Genomic DNA, 19,941 nt, shown 5'->3' on the forward strand with positions numbered 1-19,941 from the left:
GGAGCGCCCCCCGACCTCGGCGACGCCTGGAGCTGCTCGGCGCGCCCCGGAGCTGCCTGCCGTCTCCCCCTTGTGTGCCCCGAGGATTGGGGCTCCGGCCTGCGCCCATTCCCTCCGTCGTCCGGAGTGCGCGGAGCTGGGAGCGGCTTGGCCATGGCCGCGAGGAGGGACTCCGTGTGGAAGTACTGCTGGGGAGTTTTGATGGTTTTATGCAGAACTGCCATTTCCAGGTCGATAGTTTTAGAGCCCATCTATTGGAATTCCTCGAACTCCAAGTAAGTGGTGTCCGCGATTCCCCCCCCCCCCCCCGGTCCCCGCCTGGGGGTTCGCCGCGTTGCGCCGTTCCGGGCGGGAGGAAGGGCTGAGCCGCGGAGCCTCGGAGCCTGTGTCTGGAACCCCGGTTCCCCGCACCCCAAGTTCCCTGGCCCCCACCCTCGCCACATTTTACTTGGTGGAACTCTTCGTTCGGCTTTCCAGCCGGAGCTCTGGTTCTAAGGGGCGCCCTCCCCGCCTTTCTTCCCCCATGAGCTCCCGGGGGGTGGGGGTGTGTGCTAAAAAGCCCTCGGCGGCTAGGCTGTCACGTCCGGGAAAGTATCCGATGGCGGTACCTGACCCTCACTTCTTTTCGAGGACGGAGAACATGGCCACAAACCGGGCTGGCCGGCGCGCAGGCGCTGGCGGGCTGCGGGGAGAGGAGGGGATGCTGCGCTCTCCGGGAGCGCCGGAGCGCGGTCGGATCCCCGCAGGCGGGCGGCGGCGATGAGCCCGGGCCAGAGGAGCGCGCCCCCGGGGACGGAGCCTGCGGTCCCCCGCCGCCCTCTGCGCCCCGGAGCCCGCGCGCCTCGGCCCCCCGCCGCCTGCCCGAGGGTGCGCGGGGAGCTCGCCAGCTCCACCGGAGAACTCGGGCGGCGAGCCCTCTCCTCCCCGCTGGGGAGACGGGCCTTAGGCTTCTCCCGGAGAGCTCTCTGCACGTCGGCTTCTCCCTCCGTTGCTAAACCAGCGGCCCCGAACTCTGCGCGGTCCTTTTAGTTGACTTGAATTTAAGGGCGCTTTCTGCAAAAGCTTAAGGCCCTGCCCAGTCGACACGGCCTCTGAAGCCTTGGCGCTTGGGAAGCCTGTGTAGAAATGGGGTCCTTGGATCCGATTTGGTTTTATCAAGCAGTGTAGCTAGGAGAAAGCTAGGCCTGGTGAAGATTAACTTTCAGCGGAAGCTACCAGCATACGACACATTTAGAATTTAGAAAAGGCGATTTTTCCCTAAATATACCCGGCGGTGACTCCTAGTTAGTTACCTGTACATTCAGTTCTGCGTATTAGCTCCTCCTTGGGATACATTTCGAATCAGATCCAGAAATGTCTTACAGAATCATGGGATTTTAGCCTTGGGAAACTTGGGGAAAGTGTGGAAACATTGGCCGGTTCCTGGAGTAAGCCTTTGAGATCAGAAGGAAAACCAATGGCCTAATTGAAGACAGGCAAGTTGGCCATGGGTTTAGGAGTAAAGAGAAGAGGGATTGATTTACAAACCACATTTTAATTAAAGAATTGCATCCACTCTTTTAAAAGTGATAAATTTCAAATCTGCCAACATGTTTACCAAGAGTTCCCCATTACAAAGGCAAGAAACGTCACAGCGATAAATCGGATTAAACACATTCTTGCATGATGCTAGATGGCACTTTGCAACACTGCTCCCCGTTAAAAGTTACTCCGTGCGGTCCCCTTCCATCCGCCTGGTCTTGTAGGGACTGCTGTTTTCCCTTAACATAAGATTTGTATTTGTTGAGAAAGTAGTCGCGGTGACATCTTCGCGCAGATCCGGAGTGGTGAGGCAGCGGGTGGTGCGGGGAGGCGCCGGGCTCAGCCCCGCGTGCAGCAGCCGGCGTCCGGGCCAGGCGGTCCGGGAGCCGGGGCTGGGCGAGCAGGGAAGAGGCCAGCCAGTGTTCGCTTTGCGCCTACAGAGGTCACTCTTCCACGCGCAATGCTGCCGGCGCCAGCCCTCACCTCTTCCCCCGGGCTGTCTGCTCCGCTCCACTTTGCACTTTCACTGACGGATTGTTTGGGGAGGCTGCTTCCCCTCCCCCGCTCCCCTCCACCAGGATTTAATATTTACATTTAAATCTCGTCGGAAGAAACTCCCATTAAGCCTTCCATTGCTCAGCTCAGTATCTATGTGTCACCGTGTTTACTCCTTGGTGTGTATCCCGGAGGAAGATTAGAAATAACCTTCTTGGAAAAAAATGTAGAACCATGATTATTCCCCACCATGGACATCAATATTTTCTTTTCCTGCTGTATTTGGGGTGGGGGCAGGCGACTGGTATTTTACCCACCGTCCGGATGATGAGGATTACTGTTTTTCTGTGCTTTGGCCACAGATGTGGAGACCTGCTGGAGGCCTGCATTTTGGAGAAGCCTGCCTCCCTGCCCTGATGAGGTTTCTGTTGGCTATGACGGCTCCGGTCCTTAAGAGTAGAATTTCTTTTAAAATTGTCATGATAATGCCTTGCCTGGAGGACTGGATAATTTGTCCCTGGAAAAGGTCTACTTAAGAAAGTATGCAACTGTGAATGCTAGCTTGAGAGGTCAGAAAGATTTCTTCCTGGAGGAATGATATGAAAGAGCCTTTTCTCAGTTGGAGAATGAATAAAAACCCCTCGTGCCAAGGGGTTGCTTTATTTGGGGAAGTTGCGTATTTATTTCCAGGGAAAAGTTTCAGTCAGTAGATGCGATGTGGCAGGAAGGTAATCAAATGCATGGAAGTTTCACATCAGTTCGTATGAACTGTGGAACAATTCATTTGTAATGAAGCAGCCATCAGTAATTAGATTTGTTTCATTCGGAGGTCAGCTTTTTTAGCAGGTGGTCGACATAGGGAGCGTGAGCAGCTGTTTGGATGCAGGGTCCAGAAAATCCTTTGTAAGTTCACTGTCTCCATAACTACTTGAATCACACTGTCTGCTGCTCCCATCCCCGAGAGTTTATACAGCAATCAAAAGAAGTTATGTATGCTGAAACATTAGCGGCGGCCCTGCGAGGTGGGTCACCCACATCTCATGCACAGGCGCTGGTAGGCTTGCCTCAGTTTTTGCCCATCAGGTTGTTTCAGCCTCTCCACCACCCCCACCCCCCACCCCAACTCGGCAGAGAATAGCAAAGCCTAGCTTTCATTTCCAATTAACATTTCAGCAGAACAGCTTTAAGGAGCGTGATGTTTTTGCCAGAATCAAATAGTTGCCTCTTCTAAAAGGATGCCCACGTCAGAGGCAAGGCTGTATTGGTGTGGCATTCTGCAATGAATTGCACTGACTTTGTTGAAGATTTCAGCCGAGCATTAATTTCTTTTGGCTAGGGGCACTGTTCCCTGTGCACTATATACTGGTTAGTTAGCAAATCATTTTTTCTTTTCTCATGTCATTTTTCCCTGCAGAATGCTGAATTCCTGGTATTGATTGACTTGATACAAAAGAATGGCTGGATAATATCCAGATAACCTATGATACGTGGGCCCCACCACAGTCAGGCTCTGAATAAATACGGACCTGTCAGAGATTGATAAAATAAACTACAAAGGATAGTGCTGTTTAAACAGTCCATTCAATACCATATATAAGCCAGCCTGCCTTCCATTGTGTCTGAAATTCTTATTTTTGTAGATAAACAAATGCACATTCAACACGGATTGAATAGCCCCTTGAACTATGCTCCACAGTTTGCGTTTGGGTTAATCTTGTCGGTTTTAATATAGAGAGAAAAAAGCACAAAACACCAGGGGTGAAATTGTTAGTGCTTTACCATCCACATTCCTCACGTTTTGTCAGGATGATAAACTATAGGTAATGGACTGTCGTTGTTCCACAGGACAACTGAGCCAGGGCGAGCACAAAGACGGAGCTAAAGCGATATCTCACCACATGCCTGGTCGCCTCCTTTTCAGGCGAGAAGAGAATTTATTTGGGAATCGTGTGTCTAGGGACTGCACTTTTTAACCTCGCCAATTACAGCTTCAAGCCTCAGAAACGGGAGCTGGAGGTTAAGATGATTTGTTAAGCACTCGGTTCTAAATCTTTCACAAAGCGTAGCTGTTGACACTTGTCCTATGGATGTAAAGAAATGCAAATGACTGCAAATTTCCCGAACGTTTCTGAGTCCTGGGCAGAAGAAGGACAGGTGGATTAGCCACCATCCCCCGGACCAGCTGAAAACTATAGATGGGCATGGTTTCTCCATGTGGAGTTGGCTGAAGAGTCATCGGTGCATTTCGATTACTTATTGTAAAACCTCTTGTCTGTAAATTTCCTGAGAGAAAACCTTTGCTTGGTGGATCAGTGCAGTAATTATCCTCAGAGGGACACTGCAGCAGCGGGTGCAAGTCAATCCCTGCCACCTTGCCTTCCCCTGAAACGCTTTGGGTGGCTCGCAGGAGGCTGAGGGTGACATCTACCTTAGTGTGATGTTTCCCAGAGCGTCTGCCTAATGGGGACGATCTGAGATCCCAGCGTGACTGCAGCCATGCGTCATAGGAATGGGAGTGGCAGGGAAAGGAAATACAGACTGTGGACCCTCGGCAAAAAAGGATATTGTTATTGTTGTTGTTGTTGTTGTTGTTGTTGTTGTAGGAAGGATATTTCCTTACCGTCTTATGAAAACTTTATTCTTAAACCGTTCCTTCACAAAGTAGACAAAAAGCAGGGCTCTTGTAAGAAAAATAGTGATGAAAATGGCACTTCTGTCTGTCTAATCTCTGCTTTCGTTGGCTGCTGACATAAAGGGCCTGTTTTTCAGGTCACTTATCATACATCTACATAGATTTGCTTATGAGCTCAGCCTTTGTGCAGTGAAGGAGAGCCTTAAATAGGAGTGTTCAACTGTTTAAAATATTTTGATTAAAATATGCAGAACCCATAGAGCTATAAGCTTCTAGGCAGGAATTAGCTCTTTCAGGGAAGAGCTCCCCCCTCCCCAACCTTTTTTTTTTTTTTTTTTTTTTTTTTTTTTTTTTTAGGGATGGGATTAGAATGGGGCTGGGAGAGGGATAGAAGAAAAGCGAAGAGAAGGATGGCGAAGGGGACAGTGTTCCGAACAGCTTGGGAAAACTCCTGTGGCTTCATTGTCTCTGTAAAGCCAGAGAATACAAAGACATAAGGAACTCAGTCCTTCTCCCATGATGGAAAATGTAAACCGTTGACACGGCCCCCTGTTTAACTTGTTTAATTCTTGTTTTAAATTCAGTGCTATGCTAGCCGTGTGAACTCTGAAGATTTCTTCAGTAATCCATTTTGTAGTTCCGAATCAAAAACAAAGTGAAAGGGTCTGACACAATTTGCTTTTATTTTTAGGCAAATCAACCCTGGTCATAGTTAATAAGGGGATTACAACCCAGACTAGGTCTTTACAGATGTAATGTAAATCAAGGGCAGAGTATAAAGAAACTGATCCCTTTTGATTGAAGTATGGTAAAAAGGCATAGAGAAACCAGCGGCAGTAATCTGATTGTATGGCAATAAAACCACCATTTTCTGTCTTTCAGATAAAAATAATGTGGTAAGTCCATGCAGTTCATAAGATGTAAAGGCAGATAAAGGGTGAAGCCATGGCAACATATAGATTAGCTTGATGTTGGAAATGACACGTCCCTGAAAAGGGTGTCGAAGCGCAGGCCCTTGCTCCAGGCTGTTGGCTATTATGTGAGAACCACACAGACTTGGAAACTCGGATTAGAAAGTATGAAAGCCCTACTTGTGGCCCGGGATGGTTCAAGCAGCAAAGAAAAGCTGCTCAGTTCTTGCTCATTGATGGTGGATAATATGGCCAAGGTAGATTTCATTGGCCGCCCTTTTTCCTAGCGGTTGAGATACGGGGCTGATTAAAACTTCGGATCAGCGCCGCGGTGAAAGCCTGCAAGATTTTCCCTTTTAACTCCTGGCCTGACAGCGGCGGCCATTCTGTAGGATTAACTGCCCTTGGCGGTCCTTGCCTACATCTGTTTGGGCTTGAGGCAGGGCCATGCTGGGAAGGCTCAGAAACCAGAGGGGAAGGTAAGGCTGGCGCTACCCGCAAAGAAAGGGAGACCTTTGGATTGTAGCCATGTTTCAGACCCGGTGCCACATCCCCCTGCATGGGAGAAGCAAAGGTAAACTTTCCATATTGTCCCTCTCCCTCAGCCAGAGAGCTCTCCTCCAGGGTTGGTCCTTCCCACCCTGGAAAAGAATATGTAATACAATAAGTACCAGGGTGGGGGGTGTTTTCATTCAAATCAGCAGTAATCCAATAGGACCAAACCAATGGGCTCTATCTAGAGGATGTTTTACTCATGGATGTGAGTTTTCACCTTAGAGTTGAATGGGATGGTTGCCCTTCACCTAGGGATAGGATTGTAAAGTGTTAGCGCTGCTCCGCTTGAAAGTTAAAAACAAACACAAAAAGAATCGCTGTGCTGTAGGGTCTTACTGCCTTCTGTCTTGAACAATCTTGGGAGTAAACTGGACTTTTGTTTCTGCCTTCCACACTTTCCATTTTAGTCCTTAAACAAAACACAAAACCATGATTGGGTTACAAGCGGAGTGACATCCGCCAGTCGGGTTGGGCCAGAGAGGAAATATTTGCTTTATTGCCTCCTGTTTGGCATTTTAGAAGAGTCTCAGCATTTCTTTAGGAGAGTCTGAACCCTTAAGACGTTGACAATCCCAAAAGCTACAAACACCCTCAGTGCCTTTCTTGATGGAGTGGATGAAGAGGGTTCCATGCTGTTCCCTTTAACAGCAACATGGGGCCCTTCTAGACTAACTCCTCCTGTGAGCGTCTGAGATCTGCATCAAATCTTAAATACTCTATTCCAGACCCATTGGGTCGATTTGGTTCCTAATGGTCAGCCGACCCGACCCTCTGCTTGGCGCTGGGATTTGTCGCCTGTTTGTTCTGGTCATTACTATGTAGCTTTCATAGGTCACAAACAATTTAAAAATTATTGCACCTGCACTCGCCCAGGTCCAGTGCCTGCGGACTTTACCTTCCTTTCCAGTCTAATTCAGTAATCCATATCAAAAGATCCTTTGCACTTGTCTAGATTCGCCAAAGAGAAGGGACACCCCCTAATTTACAAGCTGGTCACATCCAAGCACCTTGCATTCTACGTTTGACAATGATTGCTAATGGCCCATTCAGCTAAAGTATTTGCTTGTTAACAGGGAACAGAGCATGATAAATGTCCAGCAAGCTTGCGGCCTCCTTCAGCTTTTCATATGCAGACTGGTGCATATTTATGGCAGGCAAATGACAAAAGGAGAAGCTGAATTGCCCTGGCCTCGGGCTTTCTGCTAGGAACTGGGGGTTAAAGTGATTACATGGAACCGGGGAGCCCTGCCTCTGTCCGCTGACCGACATGTGGTGCCTTCAGGCCGCTCCTTCTACCTGCATGAGCGTATTTCAGCAATCCTAGAGATAAGGATGGTTGGATCTGGTGTGCTGGTGAAAAAAAGGAGGTGATCAGTTATGACACGTTTTCCACGCACGCTGAGTGCCAGGTGAACCTCTTCCTGCTGCTCCTGCAGAGAATTGGCAGGGCCTCTTTATTTTCCTTTTTCCTGTATAAACTCAAACGTGTAATTCTAGTTCAAAGCATTTTGTGGCTGGTGAGTGCATGCCTGCTGAATTAAAAAAAGGAAAAAAAAAAAAACCTGGTAGGAGAACACTCCATTAAGGAAAAACAAGCCCTTAGTAATTCTCTACCCAGAATATGAAGGGAGAAATGGCTACAGTGAAGTATTAATAGTTTACTATGTTCTTTCTCCAAAAGCACGGATAGGTAAAGGTTCCAAGAGCTCAGTGGCGGGCAGACGTTCAGGACGCTCGGAATGAACCACGGGTGACGTGCTTTGCTTTGAAAGCTCTGGTTTCTCCAGTGCTATTGAGGCTTCGTGCTTTCTGTGTGAAACCATGGAATGGTCCAGTTTATTTTCCCAATGTAAGCTCATTTACGTCCAGTTTTAATTCCAGTCCTTGTAGAGGTCTTCTAGTAGTTGCTGAGAGTGTACGGATTCCTCCCATGTCACCCCAGAATGATAAGTGCCACTCTTCATTGTTGACACCAGTAGAGGCAACGTGTTTGTATTGGAAGAAAGTGATGGTGGACGGGCCTTTGGCTTGGGTGGTACTTACAGGGTGTGTGCTTGTAATGCAACGCCCGTGTGTGTGTGTGTGTGTGTGTGTGTGTGTGTGTGTGTGTGTGTCAGGTGCAACACCCTGCTGTCTGCCCACTCTGTTACTCCCCAGCCACACTCCCTTCAGGACGCCTCACCTCTGGCGTATCAGAGTTTCCAGCTTCTCTGCAGTCTGTATGGTTCCCACGGGTGACCTGAGGCACAGCGTGGTTCCACCACCTGATGAAATGCCTCTGAATCATGGTGCTTTGCTCTTTCCACTAGTTGAGCTGGCTCACAGTGGCCTGAAACATTTGCCTTGAGTCACAACTGTCTTACGAATGAGTGGGCCCAGGCCGGTCGTGTTCAGGGCCAGCTCAGAATGTAACTTCCCTGCCAAAGAAGTTAGAAAATGCCAGTTTTTATCTAACTACCAGAACTAAATTGGGGGTACATCTTAGATAAAAACAAGCTCTTGTTAGCCCCGAATTCCCCTTGTCTATAGGAAGGATCTTCCTTCCTATAGATGGATCTTCATTATAATGGACTAATAGAGCTTACAGATTCCCCTAGATGAGTGCCCTCTTTATGACAGATCAGACATAATTTCTTTAAATCTTCTCTCCATAATCCCACAGCACTTTAGTTAAATAACTAGGGTATAGAAAACCTTATACACTGTGCTGTCATGATTCATACTGCAAGCCTTAATCCCCGTTAGGGCCCTCTCTATCCCTAAGAGGTGGGGGCAAGAGCTGTTTCATTTTGGCAGTCCCCACACCTACTACTAGCTAGCAGTGACATCCAATAAGAATTAGTCCGATGGCCAGACACAACCCAGATGTGTGTTTATGGCTGCTCGTGTTGTGCTGAAATGGCACCTATTACTAGAGCTCTACCCTCCAGAGCAGTGGCCCTAGTGGCACACAGTCACCTGGAGGGCTTGTTAAAACAGGGTTTTGCTGGACCCCACCCCGGGAGTTCTACCTTCCCAAGGTCTGGGCAGGGCTTGAAATTTACACGTCTTACCAGCTCTCAGCTGATGCTGATGCCACTCTGAGACCACACCTTGAGAACCACTGCCCTCAATCACCTTTTTTTTTCTTTTTTCTTTTTTTTCTTTTTTTTGGAAACAGCTCAACATTAGCTCATAATTTTCTAAGGTTGTTTTGGAATCTTTGAAGAAATCTGTGGTCCTGGCCTTGCTGGAGGCCATAGGGATCATCTCGGTCATCCCCAATGGATAAAGCATTGATGTAGTCAACAGGCATTTGTTAACTCTGAGGCCCCGTTACTGATGAGAGAAAGGACTGTCTCTACCCTCAAGAGACTTAAATTCTGAGGCAAGGAGAGGGAAGCCGTGGTGGAGGTGTCGTCCCAGGAGGTCTCTGAAATATGCAGGAAGCAAGTCAGAGCAGTAGCACCACAGCTCAGAGTGTGTGTGTCCGTCAAGGGTACATCCGTGAGCACCCACAGCACTTCATACATGTGAGCGTAGCTCAAAGACAGACCCTACAAATGAGGCAAATGGGGGGATGCCAACAGTGATTTCAGCTACCTTTCCTAATAGGACAATTAGCAGTGCCTCCTGGTTCAAGACGCATGTGATGGTAACGGAAAGGTCGGGCGATTTGATTTAGCAAAGACAACCAGGCAAGTGCTGTTTTCACCGAGTTAAGAGCTAAGAGTACATGCTTCGGAATCTGGCTGTTTGGGGCCGGTCCCAGTGCAGCTGTTTTTTTACTGTGTAACTAGGGGAGTAACCTCCGTGTCCCGTCTCTAAAATGGAGGCGGTAATCTAATAGTGCTGAATAAAAGAGTAATAAAATTGTGGTCAGGATTAAAAGAGCTTAGCTCTGTGCTTGGCACAATGAAGCCATAAATGTCAACTATTGTTAATAAAAACTAATTGAATATCTGTGCGCCTGGCTATGGTTTACTTTGCCTACCGTATACAAATGCAGAATACGTAAAAATGACATGTGAATAAAGATTACAAAATGCCATGTTCACCTTTCAAGGTTTGTTGTGTTGTATCGGGTTCACCTGCCAGACTTCTACTCATTCTTTAAGACTTTTTTGTTATATGAAGCACGTTATTTCCTCTCTACCGTAAAGTAGGCGCTCTCTCCTCTCTTCCCTGACCCGACCCCTGATGCTTTGTTGTAACATTTATAACACTGAAGAAATCAGTTTCTCCACCATGGACTGAGCAGAGCCTGGGCTGAATCCGCTTTGTGGATCCTAGTACAGGATGAAGTAAGAGATCGTGTTGTTGAACACATGCATGAATGCAACCTGTAGGGATGGGCAGAAGAGTAGCATTTTTTGCATTAATGTTACATGTTACTTCTTTAGAAACCTACTCACCTGGTGGACACAGTTGGTGTTAACCACAGTGGTACAGAGCTCCTTCCATGTGCCAGATGCTACTCCAACAGCTGACAAATACTGACTCATTAAACCTTCACAGTAACTGTCTGAGGGAGGTGCTTTGATGACTCCTGTGATATCGGTGGGGAAACCAAGGCACATTAATTAACTCGCCCAAAGTCATATGGCTAATAAGTGGTACCGTCTGCGTTTGAACCTGGTTCCTCTGGTTCCTCTGCTTCCGGGACCCTTTCTCTTAATTCTCTGCCTCTCTCTCTCTCTCTCTCTCTCATGTGATGGCACGGAGTAATTAGAAATCGTGTAACTAAATTAAGCCTACGTTTACCAAAAACAGTGCATGCATGGTGGGTTTAAAAAAAAAAAAAGTTTGAGGTATAATCCTTTCCATGTCGATCTTGATTTATAACCTTTCCCATGATGGCTATTACAATTCTAAATGGATCCTTTGAATCTTTGATAACAAAGTCCTACCCAATGGAAACTAGACCGTTATGAAAGTATGTAATATTAATGCACTTATCGAGTACTGTTTCTTTGACTATTAACATTTCCTTTTAAAAATTTTAAATATTTGATCATTTCTTTGCTGGGAGAAGAGGTCGGCTTCCCGAGGAGGGCTGCATTTGGTAAGGTGCCACGGGTGTGTGTCAGGCTAAGGAGATAGGATGACATCTTTTTTAGAGTCTAGTCACAATTAAATGCCATTTTATTTTGGATTTTGGGACCCGGGCCAGCTTCCAGCTTGTCAGAGCTGAGAAGACTCAAATCAAGTCCAGGCCTATTTCTACAGCAAACTGGGATTCTGGCTTCTTGCCTGTGGATCCATTCAGTATATCCCATCTGGCTTTTGATGTTCTGCGAGTTCGGAGCAGTTTGTTTTAGGAAGCCAGGCAGCCTGGGCCTCTCCTGCCTCCAGAAGGAGGTTCCTCAATTTCCCCAGGACCTGACCTCGACGTCTGCTCACCTGCGGACCCCGCAGCCGGCTACAGGTCTCAGCCAGGCCAGAGTTCAGGGCCCAGGGCGTCCTCCTCGTTTGTCCGTGTCCCGTGTCCTTCGATTTAACTCAGTCACGCGGCCTGCTTGAATAGCTTAAGAGTATTGAATTCCTGTGCACTTTTGTGTTTTGGTGAAGCCGCATCCGAGCTGCTTGTGGCGACAGAGCAGGAAATGTATTGCGCACAGTTAGAGCAGAGCGCCGTGGACCTTTTCATAAAATACCGTTCGGGGGGATCTGCGTGCAAGTCTCCAGCCGGTCAGGTTTGACTCCTGTGTGATGTCAGCAGGACCCACCTGCCCGCCGTGGGACCTGCTTTCCTCCTTCCCTCCCCCCTCCCCCACTCTGGGCTGTGTCCTGCCCAGTGCCCCCAGCACACCTGTCCCTGACCCTCCTCCGGAGCCCGGGAAGAAGGAAGGGCACAGGAGGCAGGCATTTAGGTGGTTGGTTGTAAAGCGATGGCACACGGCCTTGTAAGCTGTGTTGGCAGGCTTCTATCAGGAGAGAAGCGAGTTTTGTCTCTTCTTAAACCTTACTTATCCAAGTGTTCATTCTGAGCAGCCCACTCTGTGCAAGGCCGTGGGGTGGAGGGCTGGGCATCCCTCAGTAAACACAACAGGCTCAGTCTCGGGGTCACACCCCAGCCTGAAGAGCAGGAATTGGACCCTCTTGGTGTGCCTCTTTCTTTTAGTGCCGTTTCCCCACCAAACGGGAGAGGTTTTTCATTCACCCATGAAACATGGGTGAATTGCTTTTCTAAATAGGCAAGATTCTTTGGAATTAAAAAAAAAACCGTGATGATGGGGAAGAAAGAGATGGAAGGAAGAGACGCCCACACTCTAGACTGTGATGTTGCTGTGCGTGGAGATCTTAATCCCATTCCTTCCAGTTTTTAAAATGCCAAACCACTCCCTTCTGTGATTTACATGTGCCTTTCATGTCTGCGATGTTCCCACTCAAGTAGATGAGCAAGGGGATGCACACACTTCTCTCTAAAACAACAGAGAACCATCTGGAAATGCCCCTTGAATTTCCTTCTGTATGGATGTGAAAGCCACTTTTCTTTCTGGTGCCTCACCTATAAATAGCAGGAGTCCCACCTTCCTTTATAGACTCTTGCTAATAGCACGTTTGGAACAAGACCTTACAGGTGCAAACAGATCCCAGTTGGGAAAGACGCTCGCAGCGTCTCTTGCCTCTGAGGGTTCTGAAATACCTGTTTCGCCAATGGGACCAGTGGATGAGCCAGCAGGACAGAGTTGGCCTGGGTGACTCACTTCCCTCTTGCTTTCCCACTGCGCCTCCCAGCCACCCCAGTTTTGCCTTCTCGAGCTACAGACTTCATGGGGTGGCTTTTCTTAAAGTTTTGAGACAAGGGGGGAGCTTAGATCTGTTCCATAAATAAAAACCTCTATTGTTTTGTTGCTGTTGTTGCAAGTGGCCGATCTTTGTTTTTAATTCCGTTGCAGAGATCAGCTCCTCTCTGTGAACCTGGGAAAGGAAAACAGTGACATGCTCAGCGTCTGACTTACAGAGACAAAGCTATCTTTTTCTCTTTTTTTATTGAGTTTTTCATTTTAATTCCAGTATAGTTAACATGGTGTTACGTTAGTGTCAGGTGTATAACAGAGTGATTCAACAGTTGTCTGTAGTACTCGCTGCTCATCGTAAGTGTGCGAAGATATCTTTTTCAACCCCAGCTTGCTGTAGACTGCCCTCTGACTTGGAAGTTTTTATTACAGTGGGACAGATAAAACTTAAATAAATAACTTGCGCTATTTTCCTGAATGGAAACCTAAACCATGAGAATATTTGAACATTCTAAAATAAAATTCACCTTAGCCACCAATGTTTGAGCACTATGTCACAAATAAAAAACAAGATTAACATCAAAAGGAGTCCGTTTTCATTCAATTGTGCAGCATTGCAGCCTGTGAAACTTAATATTATTTTGACTCGTACAGTAATTGTAGGACGACAGGGAAGTGGATTAAGTTGAAATAAAAGCACTCAGCAGCACCAGTTGAGGTCATTGGCCAGAGTGAGGCCTCTGGCTTTGCATATTAGGATTTTAGAAAGAAAACTCCTCCTTTAGACTCTAGTTGAATGCTTTTTCTCCAGCGTGTACAGAGACAAAGAGGCACACTCCTCACCTTGAAAAGTTGGTAAACTGGTTTGCTCATCCACCGGCTCACAGCGCGTTGCGATTTCTCTGCTTCTCATCTTTCTTTTTCTGGAAAAGATTTTGCTTGTCATTGGTGTGAAGCTTGAAAGGCACCCCTCCCCTCACCCCCCACCCCCAACTCAGCTCTTAGATTTATAACACTTTAATGGTCCCAGATTGTACAGCCTGCTTTTATTCCCCCTTTCTTTTCCTTGAATAAATCAGGTTCATGTTGCAGATGATATTTGTGTGAGAAAAGTGTGAAAGAAGGGGCACCTGTGAAAACAAGCCATTGTCCCAGCACCCATACACTTTCGAATTAAAGCAGAAAATGTCAATTAAGACCTCCAATGACTGCCTTATTTCTTGGAGGTTTAGAGCCACTGATATGATCGTGGTGCACTCGCCCTTTAACCTGCTACTCCGAGCCGTGGTATCTGGTGACCTAATTCTGGATAAAGCTGACACCCCACAGCTACACCCCACTCTCTCTGGTTTCGGAGAAAGTTTGTGCAGAATCTTGTTCTGATGTGAAAGTGCTAAAGGGGGCAGTAAAGGGCTATCCACAAAAAGGAAACTTTTTCCAAGTATCTGTCCAGGTCCATGTTGCCTCTGTCTGCCACGGGCCCTGCTTTTATTTATTCCCTTTGTAAGAAACACTTGTGTGCGGGGCACTCAGAGAGCTGGTCTTATTAAACCGTGGCAGCAATCTAGCATTAAACAAAGTGATACAAGAGGAGTATATTCTGCTCGCTGATGAAATCCACATACGAACTGAAGTCCTGCTTCTGCAGGATTTCTATTCTCTGGTGCACAGAGTGTTTCTGAACGGGATCTTCTTGGGCTGCTGTGTCCATGCTCTAATAGCCCATGTGGACGTGGGAGGCCCCCAGGGCACAGTGACGTTCCGGGTCACGCGTGGGTCTGGGCTAACCCAGAGCCGTTTGTCAGGGGTGACCAGAAAGCCCCACCAGGGGCCAGCCAAGCTACAGAGGGCTCCTTCTCATTCAGATTTCAAAAGGGACTAATTTACAAACAGACCCGCTCCTTTTCTCTGCAGTCTTTGACGTTTAATTAAAAATAGGAGCATCTTCTGGGAAAAGGGCACGTTTTCCAAAATGTAGTAAATGCAAAGCGTACTTAATCAAGAACTCCGGCGTGCAAATAAACCCATTCCGCGATCCGATGTGATTTTTGGTGCCAGCTCCTGGGCCAAACCTGCTTCTGAAGCTGGAACTCAGATTCCCTCAAATGTTAGCCAACTGACAGAGTTCTGCAGTGCAGTGATTCAGCATAAACCATACCCATCCCGTATTTTTCATTCATGTGAATACACTTTTTGTGCACTAATTACTAAGCTTTTGTGGACTCAGGAACTGACTTCTTAAATAGACCACACTTCCCCCCATAATAACTTTATTTAGTTACTTTCTAAGGAAGTGCACCAAAAAGGTTAAAACGTCTGCAGGCTTTAAATATTTTAAGTGCTTATTTTTAAAACCAGCATTTGGAAAGACTGATCGGGAACAGGCTACAGTTTGTTCTCTGTACGCTGAATGTAATGTCCCAGGTCTGATCACAAAAGCACTTAATGTTTACTGCAGAAAATTGTGAAAAATGCAGAAAGCTGAAAATCACCCTAAATCTACCACCTGGTAGCTCAAAGCAGTCTCAGGTAAAGGCCCTCAGTTGGATCATCGGTGTATGTTTTCTGTGTCGTCAGCAGAATGGTGTAAGGCACGTTGTGTAAGCGTGCATGTTTGCAGCTGAAATTGGCCGCGACCATATACTCTGATGTAACTTTGAAACGAAAGGAAAGATCAGTCCTCCGTGAAAAAAAGTAACCTCTGTTCATTTATGAATCTTATTTCGCTCAGTCGCGTGCTCCTGAGGTAGCAAGCACATCATGGGTGGGTCCCCAGTCTCCCCAGTTTGCCCATTGGCAGGATTTGACAGGGTTCCTGTTCTCAGGTGGATGATACCTGCCCTACTTATGCAGAAAGATCAGATGTTTAAATAGATTCTTAGGTACATAGTAGCAAATACAAACGGCTCTTGACCGGGGCTGAGACTTTTTTACATTAGAAGCACTGTCATCGTGTCTGGCTGGAGGGGGTTTGTCCGACCCAGTTATTTGGACACAGAAACTGGTCAGTCCTGTCTACATCTTATTCTGATCTCTGTTATTCCGTGTCAGCGTGGTACTTTTGCATTCGGCTCCCATGTACTGAGTTGCCCTTGTTTATATAGCAGTTTGGCATAGTCTTCAGTCGACCTTCCCAGGATTGCTTCCCCCAGGAGAACCAGGCCTTCTGATTTTCATGTAGATTCTCACAGACTGTAGCAGCATCAAGGGGCCATCCCACAATTTGGCCATTCTTCTAGGTTAATTTTGGGTGGGCAACTCCAAAGAAAAGTGTAGGAAGTCATTGAATGTTTGTCCTGAGGTGTGGGTGTCATGGTCAGGGACAAATACGGGACCAGATAGGGGAGGAAATGGGGCATTTGTCGTGGGGTTAGGGGTGCAGTTGTGGTTCCCCGACACAGCTATCCCTAAGTATCTCCGCTCCTGACTTCCCATGGGTCCTCGCATTCCATCTGGCCAGGGTTTGAAGTTGATGGGGCGCCCCCTGCCTCCATCCGATTATTTCCCAGGCACCTCTGAGTCCTGGTAACATAACAGGAGTCAACAGAGGAATCCAGACTTGAGGTCACACGTGTGATGTTCTGGTCTGTCAGAGAAAATTGCATGTTGTGACCCTTGAACTCTGAAATAGCTGGTTTATACTTCAAATGTATTATGCTTGGGGTTTTTGTTGTTTTGGTTTTTTAAGCATGGATACCTAGCGTGGATTAATACATTTTTTTTCTTACATTTTATTTATTTTTGAGAGAGAGAGAGAGGGAGGCACAGAATTTGAAGCAGGCTCCAGGCTCTGAGCTGTTAGCACAGAGCCTGACATGGGGCTTGAACTCACAAACCGTGAGATCATGACCTGAACTGAAGTCAGATGCTTAACTGACTGAGCCACCCAGGTGCCCCCAGTGTGGATTATTAATACATTAAGGAATATCATGTCACATGAGAGCTGTATTATAAATAGTTTCTACAATAATGAATATGAACTTGAAATGTCTAATTTAGATTATTAGAGATCTAATTTAGATTACTAAATATTAATGTCTAATTTCAGTTATTAGATTGATTCAAAGTATTCCCTATGGGAAATACTAGAGTCTGGTTTGCTGAATAACTTTAAAAAAAAAAAAAAACTTGGATTACATTTGATAGGTAATCAGAAGATAAAAAACATTCTGCTATCAGACCTTTTCATTTCATGCAGCTTAACTTTGGAAACCCTATGTAGGGTTTCTGTTTTATTCCGTTATTGTCTCTATATTTGATTCAAAGCCATCACATCTATTGTCTTGCTTGGAAATGACTCACTGGGGAAAACCATGGAAGCTGCCTGTTTATGCCCAGCCTTCCCCTCTTAGAGCCTTCTGGGGAACCCTCCACTGACACGCCCAGCCCGCGCCACTCCAGGAAGCAGCCCTGAGCCCCAGGTCTCCTGATGGACAGGAGATGTGACTTCTCCTTCCCAACAAGAAGAGTAGCTGGCTCAGAGAGGGAGCCGTCTCTGTCCTATCTAGGACACGAAGCCCTGTAGGTCTTTGTTTTCTGTTTGGGATTAGAAATCGGCAGACTTTATTAAGTGACACCTATACCTACTTTTGTTTGCGTATAGTTTAATAAAAACCGCCTCCCCTGCGTGGCATGGCTTGTACCTCTGGGGCTTTTCCTCTGTGCTCCTTTTGGTTAGAAGGTAAAGGTTATTTCATCACACAAAAAGAAATCTGTATCTGATCCCCACCGTGGAGAGCCAGGTTAGTGATTTGAAATTAGCCCATTGCCACCCCCATCATTCTGTGGGTTTTTTTGAACACTTCCTAAGTCAAAATAGGAGAAATGTATTACTAAATATTATGAAATATTCAGGGCATTGTTTATGCTGTGTAGTCTGACTTATTGTTAAGGTCTCTCAATCTCGAGGTAGTAAAATCCAAATATAAATGACCCAGCTTCAAAAGCAGAACTCTACGGTTACCGACTTGATGTTAACACATGGGACGCATTGTTTTCCACTCAAAAGTGGTATTAAGAAATTCACCCCATTTTGTTTTCATTTACATTTTGGATTCTCATGAATTGTCAGGAGACCGTCCGTGGCATTCTAATCAAAACACAAATTTCATAGAGTTGGTCAGTTTCTTCCCCACCTGTTTGCTTACAGCCTCCTGGGCCAGGTAGGGTTACCAGATGGCCGCCTTTGTGAGCCGTGGTCTCAGCTGACCACATCTGGAACAGGCTTCAGGCACATGCCTGGCATGGAGTTAGGCCCCACGTGGCACTTGGAAGCCTGTGTGTCCCGTTGACTCTCTCTTCATTTTGCTTAGCCTCGTGGCTTATCTATGCAAACCTCAATTTAGAAAAACTTGCGGCTCGCAAAACCAGATTTATGCTGTAATGTGATGCAGCGAGAACTGAAAAGTGTGCAAAGGAAGGGGGCTTTTCCTGTCGTGTCGCGTGTTTGGCACAGCGAGTCTTCATCTGTTTGGCATGTCATGTACGTGTGCAGTGACTAAATGAAGATAATGTGATGTAAAGGGCTTTGATCGGTGCGTAGCCGAGAATAAGTTCTCCAAAGCAGCGGTGTTTTTGTTGTTAGTGACTCTGGAGGGGCTAAGTGCCCTGCATTTTAGATGGGAAGGGATTGTACAAGACTGCCATGCTGACAGATCCTTCCAGAAAGAATGGATCGCAAGCTCAGTCTGCACTACTCCGTGCTCTCCGGAAAGACCGCCAGGCCTGGAATGAGGTCTTGGAAATCCCATCCCTGCTCTCATCTCAGTCCATCCCTGTCCCAACACCCGGGGGTCCTGTCTACAGAATTCTTCCATGCCTGTGATCCACAAATAGACAATGGCACGTAATTGGACTTGAACTTCTTTGTGCATTTTCTTAGCTTCCACTGGTTCTTACGTATTTTGTTGATGAATACGTAATTTATTGAGCATTTGCCATATGTGGCCCTCGGGCATTCAGTATTCAGACACACGGGACCTGCCTGCCCTCAGGGAGCTAGCTAGACTGTGCCCTGCTGGTGAGGAGAGCCTTACACTTTTGTCGCTCGGCGCATCTGGCACAAAATAGGTTGCTTTAGTTGTTACACTCACTTGACTCTCTTTTTGCTCTCGTGTTGCCTTAGAAACTGAGGGTTCCTGGGAAGCAAAGGAGCTTCTGAGGTTTGACGGTGCACAGTGCGTAATGTAGGCAAGAAATGTATGATTCAGGCTCTCAGTTTCTGCTGAGAAACCATAGTCTCATCAGTATGTATGCGTGTATTTATATACATTATATATTTTTTATGTTACATACACTATATTATATATAAATCATGTTCTATAAACCAGTTTATGTGCAAATATATATTATGTGTGTGTGTGTGTGTATATATATATATATATATATATATATATAATAAGTATACCTTTAAAACACTGAAGTGCTGGGCCTTTCTTTAAAGGATTTTTTTTTTTTTTTTCTTTAAGGGATTTTTTTTTTTTTTTTTTCGTTTAAGGGATTCTTGAAAGGGAAAAGGATCAAATCGTCGCTTACTTTTTGCCACAATGTGTTCTGAAAAGCAAACAGACACTTTGCAAAGTGTTTGCAATAGGGTGCTTCATCAGGATTTAGTTTTTATGAGCATATCAGATAGGCTTATTGAAATTCGAGATTTCTGCCCTTCTCTTTCATTTTGCCAGGCCATCCCATGGCTTAACCCTCCCCGTACGTCACTCCCTCATCACTGACAGTTTCCAGTTTCTAGGTGATTTGTGCCTTCTGAGAATACAGTCTAAAACATGCTGGTCCTCACAGCCAGACCGGCCCGTGTGTCATAGGTTCGTGGCCTCAGCCCGTCAGCCACAGCCCAAGCTGGAACTCGCATTTGGGGAGTGTGAAGAGACCATCATAAGCAGTTACTTACATGGCGGGGAGGAAATCTGCAGTGATTCTTTAGTGAAGCCAGGAAAAAAAAAAAAAAAAAGCCCTCCCATGAAGGATACACAATCTAGGGAACATTTTTTTTTTTTAATTTTTTTTTTCAACGTTTATTTATTTTTGGGACAGAGAGAGACAGAGCATGAACGGGGGAGGGGCAGAGAGAGAGGGAGACACAGAATCGGAG

General features: G+C 46.4%; 1 protein-coding gene and 1 long non-coding RNA gene across 3 annotated transcripts in view; one reads left to right on the forward strand and one right to left on the reverse strand.

The window, feature by feature from the left end:
- The first annotated feature begins 6 nt into the window (after positions 1–6).
- Positions 7–19,941, forward strand: part of EFNB2 (ephrin B2) — a 45,500-nt gene continuing 25,565 nt past the window's right edge. The window contains exon 1 of one of the 2 annotated variants that reach the window (XM_040487100.1): positions 7–275. In XM_040487100.1, the coding sequence (XP_040343034.1) occupies positions 154–275 (122 nt within the window). In that variant the 5' untranslated portion in view covers positions 7–153. The remainder of the gene's footprint in view (positions 276–19,941) is intronic. The other variant, XM_040487099.1, reaches the window with a different exon arrangement.
- The window catches only part of LOC121037733 (uncharacterized), an 11,987-nt gene continuing 4,961 nt past the window's right edge, over positions 12,916–19,941 (reverse strand). Inside the window, exons 2-3 of the long non-coding RNA XR_005793949.1 lie at positions 13,680–13,759; positions 12,916–13,017 (exon numbers count right to left, since the gene is read on the reverse strand). This is a non-coding gene — a long non-coding RNA (uncharacterized LOC121037733). The remainder of the gene's footprint in view (positions 13,018–13,679; positions 13,760–19,941) is intronic.

Source organism: Herpailurus yagouaroundi, unplaced genomic scaffold, assembly GCF_014898765.1.
Source record: "Herpailurus yagouaroundi ecotype Mexico unplaced genomic scaffold, PumYag 164, whole genome shotgun sequence".
In the NCBI taxonomy this organism is placed as follows: Eukaryota; Metazoa; Chordata; class Mammalia; order Carnivora; family Felidae; genus Herpailurus; species Herpailurus yagouaroundi.